General features: G+C 52.6%; 1 protein-coding gene across 1 annotated transcript in view; it reads right to left on the bottom strand.

Annotated features, from left to right (window-relative positions):
* ITPKB (inositol-trisphosphate 3-kinase B) overlaps positions 1-5,681 on the bottom strand; it is an 82,287-nt gene extending 76,606 nt beyond the window's left edge. Inside the window, exons 1-4 of the mRNA XM_038760841.1 lie at positions 5,486-5,681; positions 4,916-5,376; positions 4,314-4,813; positions 2,899-3,975 (exon numbers count right to left, since the gene is read on the bottom strand). Coding sequence (XP_038616769.1) covers positions 2,899-3,975; positions 4,314-4,813; positions 4,916-5,376; positions 5,486-5,661 — 2,214 coding nt within the window. The 5' untranslated portion in view covers positions 5,662-5,681. The remainder of the gene's footprint in view (positions 1-2,898; positions 3,976-4,313; positions 4,814-4,915; positions 5,377-5,485) is intronic.
* Between the last annotated feature and the right edge of the window lie 12,462 nt (positions 5,682-18,143).

Raw genomic sequence — 18,143 nt, 5'->3', positions numbered from 1 at the left:
TTCATTATTTAATAAAAAACATTATTATTGTTTAATGATGATAATAATAATAATAATGGTATTTGTTAAAGCACTTACTATGTGCCAAGCACTGTTCTACGCCTGGGGTAGATACAAGGTAATCAGGTTGTGCCACGTGGGGTTCACAGTCTTAATCCCCATTTTACAGATGAGGTAATTGAGGCACAGAGAAGTTAATTGGCTTGCCCAAGGTCATACAGCAGATAAGTTGCAGAGCCAGGATTAGAACCCATGTCCTCTAACTCCCAAGTCTCCGCTCTTTCCATCAAGCCATGGTGACTCTCTGCATATTCAACTGTTTACTGTGTGTGCTCAATAAATGTCTGTTTAGTTAGTGTATTCTCCCAAGTGCTTAGTACAGCGTTCTACACACGAGTGCTCTAACATGCGATTGAGCGATTGGGCGAGTACAATATAACAGAGTTGGTAGATACTGCCTGCCCACAACTAGCTTGCAGTCTAGAGGGGGAGCCAGACATTAATATAAATAAATTATGGATACATGTATAAGTGCTATGGGGCTGAAGAACAGGTGAATAAAGGAAGCAAATCAGAGCGCTGCAGAAAGGAGTGGGAAAAGAGGAAATGAGGGCTAGTCAGGGAAGGCCTCCTGGAGATACGCCTTCAATAAGGCTTTGAAAGTGGAAAGAATGATTGTCTGTCAGATATGAAGAGGGAGGATGCTCCTGGACAGAAACAGGCTGGGGTGAGAGGTCAGAGTAAGATAGAGCCCAAGATTTTCTGGTTATCTCCCTTCACTCCTAAAGCTTGTATAGCACAGAACATGAGTACCTTGCAGGAAAGTTTCTCTCACCCCACTACCTTGTTTTTTTGTGTTTAGGTACAACTGTAACATGCCTCAAAAAACGTGTAGAAGGAGAGAATTGCATCAGCTGATAAACACAATGAGTGCTGGATAGAACTGGCTCAATGCTCAACCTGTGGCTTCAGGTAAACTACTTAACCTTCCTGTACCTCAGTTTCCCCTTTCAGAAAAGAAAAAACGTTAAGCATCACCTCCTTCTGGGGGTGGGTCAAGAGCTCTTCAGAAACCCTAGAACTACGTGTGTTTGAGACACCAGAAACAGAAACCTGCTAATGTCACATTTAAAGGGCCCCATTAGAGTTACTATAGCCTGCTGGACGTGATTTAGAGAGCTCACAGGTTGACAACTTTTGAAGAGAAACAAGAGAAGGAGTCTCTCACTGCACAACACTGAGAAGCCATTCAATTCACCTCTGCTCTGAACCACCTTCTGCCTGCTCTTCTCCCCTTCTTCCTCCTTCAGGTGTACCAAACTTCCTTTCAGGATGGCAACTAATGTTACAGACTGCAGGTGTGAGTGCCTGGGGCTTTTTTTTTTTGCCACAAAATGTTACTCTGAATCAGGACTAGATTTTGCATGTAGATTTGCTTCCAGACAACAAACAAACCTGAGAGTTTCAGGAAAACAAATGCCTGGTCTACAAAAATTCATGTCTACTATTTTTAAAGTGGGGAAAGGAAAAGGCAGCATATCATTAGCAATTCTGGGTGTTGCAATGGAACTAGGAGAAAAGGCAAAACTGCAAGAGCCTTAACTAAAAGGCATTAAGTGCATTTCAAAACTTTTGTTTTTTAAGATTAAATATCAGTGACTGCTGCCGCAGGAAAAGTGAGGTTTCCAACTTATTTGTCCCAGCCACAATAAAACGCTTTTTACCACAACCAGAACAGGACTGCGGCATCCCCCTGGGGAACAGATGGAGAGGAAGTGGGATCATCCCCACCAAGTCAAAACCTTCCTAATTCCTCAACTAAACTTTTCTTCACCAGGACAATGGCAAGGGGGCAGAGAGAGTATTTTCACTGACCAAGTTTGTGCAAGAAAGTCCCCCCTCACTTATGGATGCAGTCTTATCACTGCACCTCACCTTTGAATCGAACGATAATTCCATTACCGCTCCCTGAAGCTGGAGACTATCCAGTCTTTCAGAAAAGGGCTAACTTCAACTCGTCCATCTCTTCCAGTTCCTTTGATATTTCCTAGAGGGAGATCGTGCTGGACCGACACTAACCCCAGCGATGAAATTAGTCCAGGGATACCACCAAAACTAAAGGTCAGGGACATGACTCCCATGAATAAATGTACCGCCCACAGGAGAAAACGATCTTACCTAGACACAAAAACTGAGCCATCCCTCAGTCGCTGCCACAACACCACACCCCTGGATTCTGATAGAACCCAAATATTAACCTCAAACTGATGCAGAAAAACACTTCCTACTTAGTCCAAAGCCTGTCCTTTACTTATGTCACATCAGACACCAAACTCCACTAATCGCCTCTCATCCTACTGATAGAAGGTGGGTGGACGGGGCTTATTGGATACCCTGTAAAACCCCACAATGTAAGGGACCGTTACATTGCCCAAGTTTTCCAGGTCCCACCCTGCAAGGAAGTCATCCGTACCTCTGGGAGAGGTTGACATAACCTAACCAAGGGATGCAACAGGTCAGAACTGCTTCAAGCTCATTCTGGGTAATAAATCGACAGAATGTTCATTTCCAGGGAAGACGCACCCAGGGCCCAGCCTTACCTAAGAAATTAGCAGCAATTCTTATATCAAGTTTTAGTTGACTTTACGGTAGCTTCAGAGATGCTACCCCACCTTAAGTTGTGACTGTCCCAGTTGCCCTCTGAAGAAGGTAACCCCATCCTAGGGCGAGGGGGAAAGGGAGATCTTTAAGAGTGTGGAGAAGCAGGGACCAGGTCCCTTGTTCACCCCTGAGGAAAGGACGGAGAGCCTGGGCCACTGAAGCCAACATATGTGAGCTCAGAATAGCCCCGGGGTCACCGTGGACGCACCTCGGCAGGAACCTGCTTGTCAGACTTACCACTCGAGGTTTCTGCTGGTCAAGGGTGTGCAGGAAGGCCGAGTTCTGGTCCGAGGAACGCTCCGGATCGCTGGAGATGTCCTCTTCGGAATCGTCGTAGGAGGAGGAGAAGCCCGTGGAGGAGGCGGAGGAAGAGGACAGTTTCCTTGGGGGCACTTTCCCTCGGGGGCTCCCCTGGGCCTCTTCGAGGCCCCCGTCCTCCTGGGCTCCCATGTCGGTGATGATGACGGCCGGGATGTTGCCGGGGCAGCAGCCTTCCCTGGGGAAGGGCCTCCTCTCCCACTCGGGAGACCGTGGGGGGTCAAACCCCTGCTCTTCGCCCCGACCGTCATCCTGTTGCCGCCGCCGCCGCGGCCCATCTGAGAGCATCCCTGGCCCAGCTGATGTCCGAGCCGTGCCGGGCTTCTCCGTGGAGTTGGGCAAAGTCAGTCCACTCCTGAGCTGGCCCCGGTTGTTACCGGGAGGGCCCTGGTGTCTCCCCTGTTTCTGTGCCACCTCCCTGGGGGGCAGCGGGTCGGACGGTCCCCCCGGGGGGGTCTCCTCCTTCCCCGGGGGCGCTCCGGGCCGCTTCTCCGTCCGGTCGGGGCCGGGGGCCGGGGTCCCCCGGGCAGACCTCTCGGAGGGGGCCGGGCCGGGGGCTGGGGGGGAGCCAGGCCCCCTCCCGGCCCGGGAGGGCGCGGAGCTTGGCGGAGGCACGGCTGCGGCTGGCCGCCTCCTCTCCGGCCTCCCCTCCGGCCCCCCGGCCTGGAGCCCGCGCGGCTGGGGGTCGGGCGCTGCGCAAAGCGCTGAGCAAAGCGCTGAGCAAAGCGCTGCGCGGGCTCCCGGGTCCCCGCCCGGCCGGCCGTCGGGCCCGGCCGGCTCCCGGGGGCGGGGGTCGCCGCCCGGCCCCCTCGGGCCCGGCTGGCCCTGGTGGCCGCAGGACTTGGTCCTCCCGGTGTCCTCGGGGCCCCTCCCGGTGTCCTCGGGGCCCCTCCCCGGGGGCTGGCCGCCGCTGCCGCTGCCGCTGCTGCCGCCGCCGCTTTGGGCCTGGCGGAGGTCCGGGATGGTTGCCTCCACCACGCCCACCTTCTGCTTCACCTGGCCCGGATGCACCGCCCGCCGCGGGAGCCTCGGAGGGGAGGAGCCGCAGGCGCCCGCCGGCCCTCCTCCTCCCGGCCGCCCTTCTCCCGGCTGTCCTCCTCCAACTCCCGGCCGCCCTCCCGACTGTCCCCCACCTCCTCCCGGCGGCCCTTCTCCCGGTCCCGGCTGTCCTCCACCTCCTCCCGGCCGCCCTCCCGATTGTCCCTCTCCTCCTCCCGGCCGCCCTCCTGACTGTCCCCCTCCTCCTCCCGGCTGTCCTCCACCTCCTCCCGGCTGTCCTCCTCCAACTCCCGGCCGCCTTCCCGATTGTCCCTCTCCTCCTCCCAGCCGCCCACCTGACGGTCCCCCTCCTCCTCCCGGCTGTCCCCCTCCTCCTCCCGGTAGCCCTTCTCCCGACTGTCCCCCACCTCCTCCCGGCGGCCCTTCTCCCGGCTGTCCTCCTCCAACTCCCGGCCCTCCTCCTCCTCCCAGCCGCCCTCCTGACTGTCCCCCTCCGCTTCCCGGCTGTCCTCCTCCTCCCGGCTGTCCCCCTCCAACTCCCGGCCGCCCTCCTCCAACTCCCGGCCGCCCTCCCGACTGTCCCCCTCCTCCTCCCGGCGGCCCTTCTCCGGGCTGTCCTCCACCTCCTCCCGGCCGCCCTTCTCCCGGCTGTCCTCCTCCAACTCCCGGCCGCGCTCCCGCTTGTCCCTCTGCTCCTCCCGGCCCTCCTCCTGCCGGCCGCCCTCCCAGCTGTCCCCCTCCTCCTGCCGACCGCCCTCCCGGCTGTCCCCCTCCTCCTCCCGGCGGCCCTTCTCCCGGCTGTCCTCCACCTCCTCCCGGCCGCCCTCCTGGCTGTCTTCCTCCAACTCCCGGCCGACCTCCCGCTTGTCCCTCTCCTCCTCCCGGCTGTCCTCCTCCAACTCCCGGCCCTCCTCCTCCTCCCAGCCGCCCTCCTGACTGTCCCCCTCCGCTTCCCGGCTGTCCTCCTCCTCCCGGCTGTCCCCCTCCAACTCCCGGCCGCCCTCCTCCAACTCCCGGCCGCCCTCCCGACTGTCCCCCTCCTCCTCCCGGCTGTCCTCCACCTCCTCCCGGCCGCCCTTCTCCCGGCTGTCCTCCTCCAACTCCCGGCCGCCCTCCCGCTTGTCCCTCTGCTCCTCCCGGGCCTCCTCCTGCCGGCCGCCCTCCCAGCTGTCCCCCTCCTCCTGCCGACCGCCCTCCCGGCTGTCCCCCTCCTCCTCCCGGAGGCCCTTCTCCCGGCTGTCCTCCACCTCCTCCCGGCCGCCCTCCTGGCTGTCTTCCTCCAACTCCCGGCCGCCCTCCCGCTTGTCCCTCTCCTCCTCCCGGCTGTCCTCCTCCAACTCCCGGCCGCCCTCCCGATTGTCCCTCTCCTCCTCCTCCTCCCGGCCGCCCTTCTCCCGGCTGTCCCCCACCTCCTCCCGGCCGCCCTCCCGACTGTCCCCCTCCTCCTCCCGGCTGTCCTCCTCCAAATTGTCCCTCTCCTCCTCCCGGTCCTCCCGGTCCCCCCCGCCCGGTCCCGGTCCCGGTCCCGGGTCCGGCGGCGCGTCCGGGCGGGGGTCTTGGCGCGGGCCCCGGGGCCGGGGGGCCCCCGGGGGGCGGCGGGCTGTTGCCGCCGTGGCTGTTGCCCCTGTTGCTGCTACTCTTCATCATCAGCAGGCTGTTGAGCGCATAGCAGTAGACGGCCATAGTAGTGGGTCCCGCCGCTGGCCCCCCGCCCGACGGGGCCGGGGCCGGGGCCGGGGCCGGGCCCGGGGGAGGCGGCGGCGGCGGCGGGGCCGGGGCCGGGCCCTGGGCGGCGGCGGCGGCGGCGGCGTCCTCGTCCTCGTCCTCCCCGTCGTCCGCGGAGGCCGGGGACCATCGCCTGGGCAACAGGGTGGGGGCCGGGCGGGGCGGCGGGCCTGGCCCCGGCCCAGACCTCCATAAACCGCAGGTCCGCTGGGCAGGGGGCACACGGGGGGGGGAGAGAGGGGGAGAGGGAGACAGAGGGCGCTTAGGGACCCGGGAAGCGCCCAATAAATACCACGGAACGGGAACGAAGTCATTTAGATCAGGGGCGATCGCTCAGCACAGCGCTCTGCACACAGGAAGCGCCCAATAAATACCACTGAACGGGAATGAAGTCACTCAGACCTGGGGCGAGCGCTCTGCACACAGGAAGCGCCCAATAAATACCACTGAACGGGAATGAAGTCACTCGGACCTGGGGCAAGCGCTCACCACAGCGCTCTGCACTCAGGAAGCGCCCAATAAATACCACTGAACGGGAATGAAGTCACTCAGACCTGGGGCGTGCGCTCTGCACACAGGAAGCGCCCAATAAATACCACTGAACGGGAACGAAGTCACTCAGACCTGGGGCGAGCGCTCAGCACAGCGCTCTGCACTCAGGAAGCGACCAATACCACTGAACAGGAATGAAGTCATTTAGATCTGGGGCGAGCGCTCAGCACAGCGCTCTGCACACAGGAAGCGCCCAATACCACTGAATAGTAATATAGTCACTCAGACCTGGGGCGAGCGCTCAGCACAGCGCTCTGCACACAGGAAGCGCCCAATACCACTGAATAGTAATGAAGTCACTCAGACCTGGGGCGAGCGCTCAGCACAGCGCTCTGCACACAGGAAGCGCCCAATAAATACCACTGAACGGGAATGAAGTCACTCAGACCTGGGGCGAGCGCTCAGCACAGCGCTCTGCACACAGAAAGCGCCCAATAAATATGACTGAATGTGAACGAAGTCACTTAAGTTCTCGGTGCCGCAGTGACCCCATCTGTATTCACTCATTCAGTCGTATTTATTGAGCGCTTACTGTGTGCAGGGCGCTGTACTAAGCACTTGGAAAGTACAATTCGGCAACAGGGACAATCCCTGCCCAACGACGAGCTCACAGTCTAGAAGTAGGGATTAGGACTGTGAGCCCCACCTGGGACAACCTGATTACCTTGTTAACAGTGCTTGGCACATGTTAGGCGCTTAACAAATACCATTATTACCTGGGACAACCTGATTACCTTGTTAACAGTGCTTGGCACATGTTAGGCCCTTAACAAGTACCACTATTACCTGGGACAACCTGATTACCTTGCTAACAGTGCTTGGCACATGTTAGGCCCTTAACAAGTACCACTATTACCTGGGACAACCTAATTACTTTGTAACAGTGCTTGGCACATGTTAGGCCCTTAACAAGTACCACTATTACCTGGGACAACCTGATTACCTTGTTAACAGTGCTTGGCACATGTTAGGCCCTTAACAAGTACCACTATTACCTGGGACAACCTGATTACCTTGTAACAGTGCTTGGCACATATTAGGCCCTTAACAAGTACCACTATTACCCGGGACAACCTGATTACCTTGTAACAGTGCTTGGCACATGTTAGGCGCTTAACAAATACAATCATTACCTGGGACAACCTGATTACCTTGTAACAGTGCTTGGCACATGTTAGGCGCTTAACAAATACAATCATTACCTGGGACAACCTGATTACCTTGTAACAGTGCTTGGCACATATTAAGCGCTTAACAAATACCATTACTATTATTATTATTATTATTAGTCCTTCCACCGAGAGTGAGCACGGGCAGCCTCAGACACAATAAAAACTTCACTCCCGAAGCTCCCTATTCGCCGGAGGAGCTCAAACTTGGGATAATTACACTTCTGGTATTTGTTAAGCGCTTACTAGGTGCCAGGCACTGTACTACTTGCTGGGGCGGATACGAGCAAATAGGGTGTGTTCGCTCTGGGCCGGGAACGTGTCTTACTCCACTGCTCTGTTTCCTTCTCCCGAGCGCTCAGTACAGTGCTCTGCACCCGGTGGGCGCTCGATCAAGACGATCGATCGATCGGAGGTCCGCAGTGGCCACCTGCTGCTACACGTGGGGCCCGTGCGGTTCCCTAGAAGGCCCCTGGCTTTCCCACCTCCCTCCGGCCCCCGTGGCCAGGGGCAACCACGTGGGCGAGTGGTCGCCCGGGCGACCGGACCGAGGGGGGCACGGGCACGGGCACACGCGCGCGCCCGATTTTCGGAGGGCGCGTGCACGCTGGGCATTGTCCCCCCCGAACGCGCACCACCAACACAGCCCTCCGCTTTCCTTCCGCTATTGGTGGCTCCCCCCCACACACAATGGGGGGTGTGTGGTGTGTGTGCGAGCCAGGGGGAGGGGAGAAAAGGGGGTCAACATCTGTGTGCATGTGTGTGTATGGGGGAGGGGACAAAGGGGGTCAGCAGGGGCATGCTTGTGCGTGCATGTGTGTGTATGGGAGGGGGGAAAGGGGGTCACCATGTGCATGCATGTGTGTGTATGGGCAGGGGAGAAAGGGGGGGCAGCATGAGCATGCTTGTGTGTGCATGTGTGTGTATGGGAGGGGAGAAAGGGGTCACCATGTGCATGCATATGTGTGTATGGGGAGGGGAGAAAGGGGGTCAGCATGGGCATGCTTGTGTGTGCATGTGTGTGTATAGGAGGGGAGAAAGGGGGGTCACCATGTGCATGCATGTGTGTGTATGGGGAGGGGAGAAAGGGGGTCAGCATGGGCATGTTTGTGTGTTTATGTGTGTATGGGAGGGGAGAAAGGGGGGTCACCATGTGCATGCATGTGTGTGTATGGGGAGGGGAGAAAGGGGGTCAGCATGGGCATGCTTGTGTGTGCATGTGTGTGTATGGGAGGGGAGAAAGGGGGGGTCACCATGTGCATGCATGTGTGTGTATGGGGAGGGGAGAAAGGGGGTCAGCATGTGCATGCTTGTGCGTGCATGTGTGTGTACGGGGAGGGGAGAAGGGGGGTCCCCATGTGCATGTATGTGTGTGTATGGAGAGGAGAGAAAGGGGGTCAGCATGTGCATGCTTGTCCGTGCATGTGTGTATATGGGAGGGGAGAAGGGGGGGGGTCACCATGTGTATGCATGTGTGTGTATGGGGAGGGGGAAAAGGGGGTCAGCATATGCATAATTGTGCGTGCATATGTGTGTATGGGGAGGGGAGAAAGGGGGTCAGCATGTGCATGCTTGTGCGTGCATGTGTGTGTACGGGGAAGGGAAAAGGGGGGGGGGTCACCATGTGTATGCATGTGTGTGTCCAGGACCGGCCGCACAACCCGAAAACGACACCCGAAGGCGTTCCGCTCGGTGAAACTCCCATCCGGAGCTGCAGTAACCCCCTGCGGCTTTGCTGACAGCGAGGGGGGAGGGGGAGGAGGAGGAGGAGGAGGCGGCGGCGGCGGGAGGACGGGAGGGAGGGAGGGAGGTCCCACCCCCGCCCCAGCAAAAGGGGCTCTGTCTGCGACTCCCCCCGAGTCCCGGCCAGCTGAGCGCCCCCCTCGCAGGCCGGATAACCAGGGCTGGAAGCGGAGCCCAAGGAGGCAGGGGGAGGCCGAGGGGGGCCAAACTGGGCACGGGGGCTCCCCGGGGGAGACCCCAGCCTCCACCCCGACTCCTGGCAGCCTTCCTCCCGCCGGGCCCCCTCCCCTCCTCTCCATCCTGGGGGTCCCGGCGGCACGAACCCACCCCAAAAAAGCCCCCAGCCTTACCTAGTCCTCAGGGCTTCCAGCTACATCGTCCCCGGGACCGCTACACCATGCAGGAACCGAGATGGCTTTAAAAAAAAAAAAGCCTCTAAAAATCATTTCCTCATCCAGATCAAGATCTCCCAGCGCGCACCCCCCCAAAAAAAAGGACAGTCACCGAGCCCTGGGGGGGCTGTGTCTCGGGGGGTGCCCCGCTCTCCTTCCTCCTCCAGGCAGAGAGAGAGACCCTATCAATTTCGACTTTACAGCTACTTCGATGTTTGTCCAATGTGCGATTTAAAAAAAAATAGTTGGGGGTGGAGGAGGGAGGAGAAAAAGGGTGGCGGGTGATGGGGGGGGGGGAGCAGGAAGGAAGTTGTGAGCCTGTCTGGGGTTGAACTCAGCGGAACAAGTTTCTTTTCTTTTTTTTTTTTTCTATTGCTTGGCAGGACCGCGGGAGGGAAATACTTAAAAAAAAGTTTCCATTGTTAGTGAACAAAAAAAAAAAACCTTTCAACCTCTGTGGGTTAAAGATATACGATCCATTTTCCATCCCTCGAGCGAGCTTCGGCGATGAATAGCTTGCTGCAACTATTTTAAATTTTAAAATTCAGGGCTGGGTGCTTTTTTGTCGTCCTCTTTTTTCCCCTTTTAAGCAGAGCAGATCCTGCGGCTCTCTCCTGGAGTTTATAATAGACAGTAATCCTTAGATGTACAGGTGGGTAGGTTTGTGTGTAACTGCATGCAGGCACTTGCACAACGTAGGAACTTCTGCAGCTCATAAATGTGGCCGCTTTTAGAATAAATGCACCAGAACATGCAAAATTAATACCACTACATGTGCAATAGTTTGGATGACTAGTTGGACCGTGAAATGTTGTGCAGTGTTATTAGTACATATTTTCTTACAAATGTGCAATTAGCATATATGACGGCAGTTTTTTTCTTTTCATTCCCTTGTGATTGTTTTAAGAAGTGTGACTTGGAGAATTGAGTTATCTGCATAAAGCTGTATATGCCCCTCACTTTAATATTTTCCATCTCCTCCCCAACCCACCGAAATAAGACACCAGACCTAAGATCCCACGTAAATTTCACTGCTCATTCTGCAACATCCTAAGGCTATTCACTGCTACAGCAGTCTGGTGTTTCATAAATCCAAGTATAAATGTCCTTAATAGCCAAAATTTAGATGGAAATATCAAGTTTGCATGCATAAACTCCATGCACACCTGGCTTCTTAGTGGAGAATTCCCTTATGCAAAGCTCTAAATCGAGGTGCTGTTGGCCCAAGAGAATCCTGGGGAAAAGGATTTTTGCCTCAACTCTGCCACAGAATCCCTTGCATGTCCATGAACTTTGAGTCTCAGTTTCCTCACCTTACGAGTGGGAGTGAGTAATTCTGGGACTCACCCAGAATTTCCATTAATTCATTCATTTCAACAGTATTTATTTAGGTGTGGAGCTTGGCGGTATCTTCTGTACAAGGTGCTTGGGAGAGTAGAAGTAGTAGAAGACAATAATCGGTGTCTCTACTCTTATGATCCTGAGAGTAGAAGACGACATGATCATTGCTCTCAGGAAGTTTACAACATAAAAGGCCAACAGAAGGAAGGCCCACATAGTGTAGACTAGAGGTTAAGGTCAGCAGGAGAAAAGTTGCCTCCCCCAGACTCAATCACTAGTATTTAATGAGTGTCTCCTGGGTGTAGAGAGCACTGTATTAGGCTCCTATGATAATACTGGAGTTAAAGACAATCCCTGCCCCGAATAAGTTTGCAGTCTCATCAGAGGAGTCACACCCAAATTCAACTCTAACTCATTTTATAGTTTCCCCCTCTTTAGGGGTGCTAAACTGGGATTGTGTCCACTCTCTTAACCTCCTCCACCCCTGCTTGAGGGTCAGAATTCCTGGAGAAGCTGCAACCACAGGAGTGACTTGGCTCACTCTCTTCCCGGCCTCTTCACTTCCTACCTCTTTCTGTCCTGGCAACACGAAGCAGGTGCTGGTGTCTGAATAGACTCTGTCAACATCTTGACTTCCTCTCAGAAGCAAAGGGGTGGGGCAGGACTTTTTTCTTTCAACCTCAGACCCCACAACAGGGGTGATGTGTGGATCACTGGCAAAAAGAGGTGCCAGCCCCTTGGAGCAGAAGCAGAAGCTCCTAAATTCTTGTCCTGACTTTGCTACTGACTTTCTGTGTGACCTTGGGCAAGGCACGAAACCACTAGGTCCCCACTTCCTGATCTGCAGTGGGGATGCCCGAGGATACGGCCTTACGAAGAACAACTCTCCAAACTAATGTCGGGTAAAATAACTGGACCACTCTAAGAGGTCTTGGAGTTTTTCTGTGCAGCAGATTTAGACCAAAACAGGTCATATATTTTATTAATGATTCCCAAAATAAACTTTAAAGAAACATAAAAATGTGTCATTTTCAAATTCAACATCACTATATAGAAATCGTTGGAAAAATAGAGACTTAATCCTTTCTTAAATCAACCAATTCATCACAAGTATTGAGCCCCTACTGTATGCAGTGTTGACATCTCCAGGCCTCTGGACAGGGGTTCATTGGAAAAGAATTCTTGTCAATATTAACATGAGGCAAAAATGTCCCTTAGATACGGGGTTGCACTAACTCCACCTAACAGGCTGGGCAAAAGCCTTAGATGTTAGACTGTAGACTACAGAGAGGCAGCGTGGCTCAGTGGAAAGAGCCCGTGCTTTGGAGTCAGAGGTCATGGGTTCAAATCCTGCCTCCGCCAATTGCCAGCTGTGTGACTTTGGGCAGGTCACTTCTCTGTGCCTCAGTTACCTCATCCGTAAAATGGGGTTTAAGACTGTGAGCCCCCCGTGGGACAACCTGATCACCTTGTAACCTCCCCAGCGCTTAGAACAGTGCTTTGCACATAGTAAGCACTTAATAAATGCCATTATTATTATTACAGCCTAGACTGTAAGCTCGTGGTGGCGGAGAACCTGTTTAACCAACTCCAGCACACTGCACTCTCCCAAGTGCTTAGTACAGTGCTCTGTACACAGTAAGCATTCAATAAATTCCATTGATTAATGCTAGGACCCTAGGCAAAAGCATCAGGGACCTGATGACATCCTGCACAACATCCGGGGCTGGGGGCAGGGGAGAGGGGGGAATTATGAGCATGCCAGAAATTCTGCTCCCCTCCCACAGAGAAGGATAAAAATGCAAAGTGCAAATACTTTCTGGGAAAGTCAAACCCTAGCCACATAGGTGAAAGTCAAGAAGCTCAGAAGATTTGCAGACAGCTTGAAAATGGGCTCCTTGGGTTTACTTGCTATTTGTCTCCATAGCACTCCTCCAGCATCCTTAGCACTTTCCGGTGGGAGACCACTGTGTTGGGTAATAATAAAAACAAGACAAAAGTGTCTGGAGGTGGCCTGGAATTAAATTACATAAGCATAAAGTGTGCTTATTTGTGAGCTGCTTGAAAGATATAAATCCAGTAATCAAATAGCAAAAGGGTGGGGTTTTTTTCCATCCTATAACTGAAAAAAAGCTCTGAAAAGTCTATCTTTACCTTCCCCTAATGTATTCAAACCCCAACCTCTCTGACTCAATATAAATACATGGGTGTGGCTCTATTTCTCATCTGTCATTGGTTGAGTAACCAATTATCAGTAATTCTGACAATAGAGCATTCGACCTTGGTTCAGGAACAATTGCTCCATTATAATCTGGTTCTTGTGAGAAAATTGGTCTGACTTGGAGTGCTTAGGCTTCAGGCAGTTTTCAGGACAAGACTGTATCACTAAGGAATATGTGAGGGTTGCCTTTGTAAAGCACATAGATTTTTTTTCCCCCTAATGATTTTCAAAAGAAGCTTCCGGGGGGGAAATCTAATAGTTGAGTATTACTGCTGTAGGAAATGCTAAAATGGACATGTTTTTCAAAGGAGACTGACACTAATAAAAACACTTCTAAAAATCAAAGACATCAAAACCCGTCTTGAACCAGTTCCTACCCACTGCACTGCAACCTCATCGCAAAGGAGCAGAGAATCTTGAACTAGTCCTTGGCTTCCATAAAGTCCTGGCCTGTGAGTTTGGCTTTTCCCTCCTACACTGCATTAGTCTTCCTCCAAACTGAAAATTGAGGGCTTCTAAAATTTGTGCTTTAAGCGGTCTAGTGTATTTGGGTTTAACTTGGCTCTTTAAAGTCAAGATTTGCTGCAGATGTTCAGAACCCTATCCCTCTTTTAATCATGATAAGGGAATTCAAAAGTACGTTTGAAAAAAAACAGCGGTAATGTATTCTTGTTAAAATCGGTAAAACAATCATTCTAGTGTGGGGACTGAGTGAGATTTAACCTTTCACAACAAACTAAAATGGAATTCCCTCCACACATAGATTTCACCAGCCAATCAGCTGGAGGTAGATAGGTCTATTCAGTTAAACCAAGTGTTAATCAAACCAGGTCACAGGTGTGAGCTATGGTAGGGAGCCTTTCACACCCTCGTCAAAGATGTAGTGACACAGGGAAACCAAAATTCCATCTAAGGAAGGAATGACAAGGTAACCAGAAACTTGGCCACTTTTAGGAGGGGTGGGGTGTGGCCAAAAGGGGATTTGCCCAAGAAGAGGGCAAGGCCACAGAAGGAATGGGAGCCCAAGAAGAGGAAATAAAGGAAGTGGGGGCCGAAGAACTGAAGAACTCAATTCCCTTTGAAATTACCTTCCAACTCCCTTCTGGGACTTTCTTTCTATCCATCTCCCATCACAGCAGTGAATATTTGTGGAAAGGGCAGGGTCCTCGGGGTCAGAGGACCTGCGTTCTCTGCCACTACCTGCTGGATGACCTTGGACAAGTCACTTAACTTCCCAATGACTCATTTGTAAATGGGAATTAAATACCTATTTCTCCCCTAATTTAGATTGGGAGCCCCATGTAGGATAAGAACTGTGTCCCACCTGCATATACCATATCTGCCCCAGTAGTTTATTTAGTACAGTGTTTGCTGCTTAGTAAATGCTCAACAAATGCCCCTATTGTTATTATTATCACAAACCCCAGCCCCGGATGATCCCTGGGATCATTCTCTCTATTCCTGCACTAGTCCAACTGCGTTTTGGTGGAAATCCATCTGATGGTCTGACTTTTGCCACTTCCAAATCACCCTGACCTGCTATAATTCAGCTCTTTCTTTGGCTCAGCCATACCGCCATTCCTCCCTCATTGATTCCCGTAGTGACATCCCTCATCAGTTCTTCCAGACATACAACTCCTTCCTAAAGGTCACAGTGCTCCCACCTCCCCTGGCTCTAATCCTGATAACCTCTTAAACAACTTTATTGACAAAACTGATGCCCTCAGTCACACTCTTCTCCTTCCCAACGGCTTCAGGTTTCCACATCCTCTCTGTCCTCCTTCCCAGCAGCCTCTCAAGAACACATCTCCTGTCTGTTCTCAAAATTCACCCGATCCCCTCTCAACTCTTTAAAAACTTTTGCTCCTGCCATCCTTCCCACCTTGGGTAAATCACTTAACTTCTCTGTAAAATGTCATTAGCATCATAAGTCATTTTTAGGTGGATTGTGGTGTTCTCCCCTTCTCCTTATTTTCCTCCCTTTTACTCCCTGCCTCTGGCTTTCTTCCCCCTTCCTCCTCTCCTCCTTACTCTCTCCCTCTTCTCCCTCCTCCTCCTTCTTGCTCCCCTTCTGCTTGCTTCCCCTCCTCCTTGTTCTCTCCCTCTTTTTTGTGGTATTTGTTAAACACTTACCATGTGACTGACATTGTACTAAGAGCTGGGGCAGACACAAGCTAATCAGGTTGGACACGGTTCAAGTTCCACATGGGGTTCACAGCTGTAATCCCCATTTTACAGATGAGATACCTAGGCACAAAGAAATCAAAAGACTCGCCCAAGGTCACACAGCAGACAAATGGTGGAGCCAGTATTAGTATCCAGGTCTTTCTGACTCCCAGGACTGTGCTCTGTCCATTAGACTACACTGCTTCCCTCTTGCACCCCTCCCCCTCACTGCCCTCTCTCTGGCTCCATTCCCTTTCTCTCCTTTCTCCTCCCCACATCCAGTTTCTGGCAGTTGTTGCTTTTGTTGAGCTCCAGTGCTCATTGCACTCCCTGACATGGTGGAGATCAACCACAGTGCCTTTTTAGGGACGTGCTGAGCAGGAAACCACAGGAAACGGAGTAGAAGTTTCCATGGTCATGGGAGGATGGAGGGAGGTGTCTTATGGAGAGAGTTTCAAGTGGGTCCTGAGCTTCAGGGACTTTAAACAATAGCCATGACCTCTGGGGAGGGGAAGTTCCCCTGGCCCAGGTCCCAAAAAGAAACCATTCAGGGATAAACTCAGAACCTGTCCTCTAAAATGGAGGTTTGGGTCAGGGATGTCTTTGGGACGACCCTGGCAACTTGGTTGGTGGAATGAATTCTCCCCCAGGTTGAGGGAAGGTCTGTAGCTGCCCCAGACGACATGAGTGTATTTTGAGGAGGCAAAGCCGCAGAGTTACGAAAATAACCTTCAGGGTGTTATTGTCTCCCCACCAGCTTCCTTTTCCCAAAAACCAACAGGGGCTGGCCTAACGCCTCCACCTTCCCTTCCCTGTGCTCACCTGCCTCTGCCTGCCTTCTCCAAAGCTCATATCCCCCCCACAGAAGCCTTGTCCCATGAGGCCGATTCTTCTGGACCCATGGAGGGAGTCTCCTAGACAATGCTTCATCACTAAAACTAGCAGAATGAGCCTTTCCCCAATCTACAGCAGAAGGACTGGGTCAGGATAAAAGGAGACGAAGGGTCAGGAATTCTCCTGACTTCTTAGGCAGGAACGGGCTTCAAAAGCCATGGTTAGAGGCCTTCTCTGACTAGGCCCTCATTTTCTCTTCTCCCACTAGGCCTTGATTTCCTCTTCTCCCACTCCCTTCTGCATCACTCTTGCTCTTGGATTTGCAACCTTCATTCACCCCTCCCTTAGCCCTACAGCACTTAAGCATGTATCCATAATTTATTTATTTATATTAATGTCCATCCCCTTCTAGACCGCAAGCTTGCTGTGGGCAGGGAAGGCACCTACCAATTCTGTTATATTGTGCTCTCCCAAAGCGCTTAGAACAGTGGTCTGCACACAGCAAGCCCTCTAGCCTGTAAATTCACTCTGGACAGGGACTATGAATGTGTCTGCTTATTGTTGGATTGTACTCTCCCAAGAGCTTAGTACAGGGCTCTGCACACAGTAAGTGCTCAATGAATTCGAATGACCAAAACTCAATAAATATGATTGATTGATTGGTTATAGTATGCTCTTTGCCTCTCCTGCCCAACTTTCCATGGAAACATTTCATTCTAGATGGAAGATGTCTTCAGCAGCAGTGAGGGAGGGGAAAGGAGTGTCTGGAAGCACTTGGGCCCCTAGTTTGGAATTGGGGGACAGAGAAAGGGGACAAGGGGACAGCCTGGAAGAGTGTTCATAGAAGGAGTGAGAGAAGAAAATCAATCAATCAACAGAATTTACTGAATACTTACTGTGTGCAGAGCACTGTAATCAATCAATCAATCAATCATATTTATTGAGCGCTTACTGTGTGCAGAGCACTGTACTAAGCGCTTGGCAAGTACAAGTTGGCAACATATAGAGACGGTCCCTACCCAACAGTGGGCTCACAGTCTAGAAGTGTAATAATAATAATAATAATGATGTTATCAAGTGCTTACTATGTGCCAGGCACTATACTAAGCACAAATTGGGTTGGACACAGTCACTGTCCCACATGGGGCTCACAGTCTCAATCCCCATTTTATAGGTAACAGGCCCAGAGAAGTTAAGTGGTTTGCCCCAAGTCACACAGCAGACAAGTGGCAGAGCTAAGCACTTGGGAGCGTATAATGCAACAGAGTTGGTAGGCATGTTCCTTGCTTACAGTCCAGAGTCAGGAAAGTGAAGAAGTAGAAGGTTGAGCAGCCTGGTTGGAGGGAGGGAGGGAGGGAAGGAGGGAAGGGGATAGGATAGTAAAGACCATGAGGGCAATACAAAAAGCAGTCATTTCCACTCCCTTGTGAGCTTCCTATAGAGGGTCAGCCCGTCTTCCCTTTCCCTCCCTACGGTTCAACAGCATGGAGACAAACTCGATGTGTGGGAGAGGGCCTGAGAATACAGGGCAGGGAAGAAGCCTGGGGCTTTCTGTACATCCCACAGCACCTATGTCTATATCTAGAATTTATTTATTTATATTAATGTCTGCCTCCCCTTCTAGACTGTAAGCTTGCTGTAGGTAGGGAACATGTCTACCAACTGTTATATTGTACTCTCCCAAGAATATAGTACAGTGCTCTGCACACAGTAAGTGCTTGATAAATATGATTGTTTGATTGATTGATTAATTGGCTCAGGTCCCCTTATCCCATTTTCTTTTATCTTTCTTTCTTCCTTCCTTTCTTTCCAGGCCCCTGCACTTTCCATTAGGCCACGCTGCTTCCCATATATGGAGGATGGAGATAAGTATATCAAGGGTGGTTAAGCCTCATGAACTGAAGCCTCACAAACCACAAAAGTAACATGTCCGAGAGCTGTGGCTCAAGAAACAGTAACAGGCATCTCTGAGGGCACAGGGTGGTAGTGAAAGGTGGTGTTTACGCGTGGCTGGGGCAGGGA

The sequence above is a fragment of the Tachyglossus aculeatus genome, chromosome 19 (assembly GCF_015852505.1).
Source record: "Tachyglossus aculeatus isolate mTacAcu1 chromosome 19, mTacAcu1.pri, whole genome shotgun sequence".
NCBI lineage: Eukaryota > Metazoa > Chordata > Mammalia > Monotremata > Tachyglossidae > Tachyglossus > Tachyglossus aculeatus.
This window is presented reverse-complemented; position numbering and strand designations above follow the sequence as displayed.